Below are 1,215 nucleotides of genomic sequence, written 5' to 3' on the forward strand. Positions count from 1 at the left end.
CACATATAGTTATCCCATGAGAATGGACCCCAAAAGAGATGGAAGTAGAAAGGCAACAGCTATTCCAGAAATTGCCCAGTTGGATTCTTTCCTTCTCTTCCACCTGCCTGCCCACAACCCTAGATATTGCCTGTAAACAGTTCTAAGGAAAGGATCCTAGAACTTTTATTTCTCAGGAATGGTTGTTATATTGTATTTAGTTGTTTATATTGCTTGCAAGCCATTTTGGGAACACTGTGATCCTGAAAGGAGGAATATGGTCAGTTCTTTGACAGCTGCCTCAGTCCAGAAGTCATTCTTCCTAAGCAAGATTTTCAGAGCCTTCTTTACAAATGTTGCTAATTTTCACTCCAACTGTTATGTATAATAGTAAGGGATGCCTGTAATTGCAGTTTGATAGCCTCATATTACCAAGCCAGCCCTTTAACTATATGATGGCATCACTTTAAAGATATCTATACCAGCCTCGCTAGCTACTTCCAATTCACAGAATTGTTTTTGATTATTAATGCCCTAAATATTTTGGATCCAAATTATCTAGAGGACTTCCCACTCCTTTACAATACAAATCTGGATACAGTTTTAAGACGACTCTAATCACTCTAATTATTGACTTCATTTTCCAAATCAATAAAATGCACCAAAACGCTTTGTAGTTGTTCCATAATTCCTAATCTGTGGAATTCATGCCTGAAAAAAAAATATAGTGGGCCTTCCTATCTTTGCTTTGAAGAAAGCTTTAAAAGTTTGTTCTCTTGATTTGCTTATTTGTAACAACCCTGTAGCAAAGATTGAAAAACAGATCCATATGAGATCAAAGAAACTGCTCATACCAAAGCCAAGATAAGGACCACTTACCTGAACCCCCGTCAGATCTTGAAGCTGCTTCAAAGCAGAATCAGCATCTTTCACCAGGATTGTTGTCATCCCCATCTTCTGAGCAGGCTTTAAGTTTGCACCAATGTCATCCAGAAAAATAACCTAAAGTGAAGAAAGAATCAAGATCTGCTGCAGGTGGCCATCAAAATGAACATTTTACCTAAGTTTCTTTTTCTATTTCAGATGTTACCTATTTTAAAAAATGAACTTAACTTGAAAGAATGGCAGAGAGATTTGAATCGCTTCATCTGGGAGGGCAAGAAAGCGAGGGTTAAATTTAAGATTATTCAAGATGTTAGAGAACGTGGAGGACTTAAAGCTCCAAATTTGACACTT

At 37.3% G+C, this 1,215-nt stretch overlaps 1 protein-coding gene across 1 annotated transcript in view; it reads right to left on the minus strand.

The window, feature by feature from the left end:
- Window positions 1-858: 858 nt before the first annotated feature.
- LOC107293492 (bifunctional epoxide hydrolase 2) overlaps window positions 859-1,215 on the minus strand; it is a gene marked incomplete at its 3' end in the record, with an annotated part of 13,127 nt that continues 12,770 nt past the window's right edge. The window contains exon 5 of the mRNA XM_015822645.1: window positions 859-981. Coding sequence (XP_015678131.1) covers window positions 859-981 — 123 coding nt within the window. The remainder of the gene's footprint in view (window positions 982-1,215) is intronic.

The sequence above is a fragment of the Protobothrops mucrosquamatus genome, unplaced genomic scaffold (genome assembly GCF_001527695.2).
Source record: "Protobothrops mucrosquamatus isolate PMUCROS unplaced genomic scaffold, P.Mucros_1.0 scaffold1633, whole genome shotgun sequence".
Lineage (NCBI taxonomy): Eukaryota > Metazoa > Chordata > Lepidosauria > Squamata > Viperidae > Protobothrops > Protobothrops mucrosquamatus.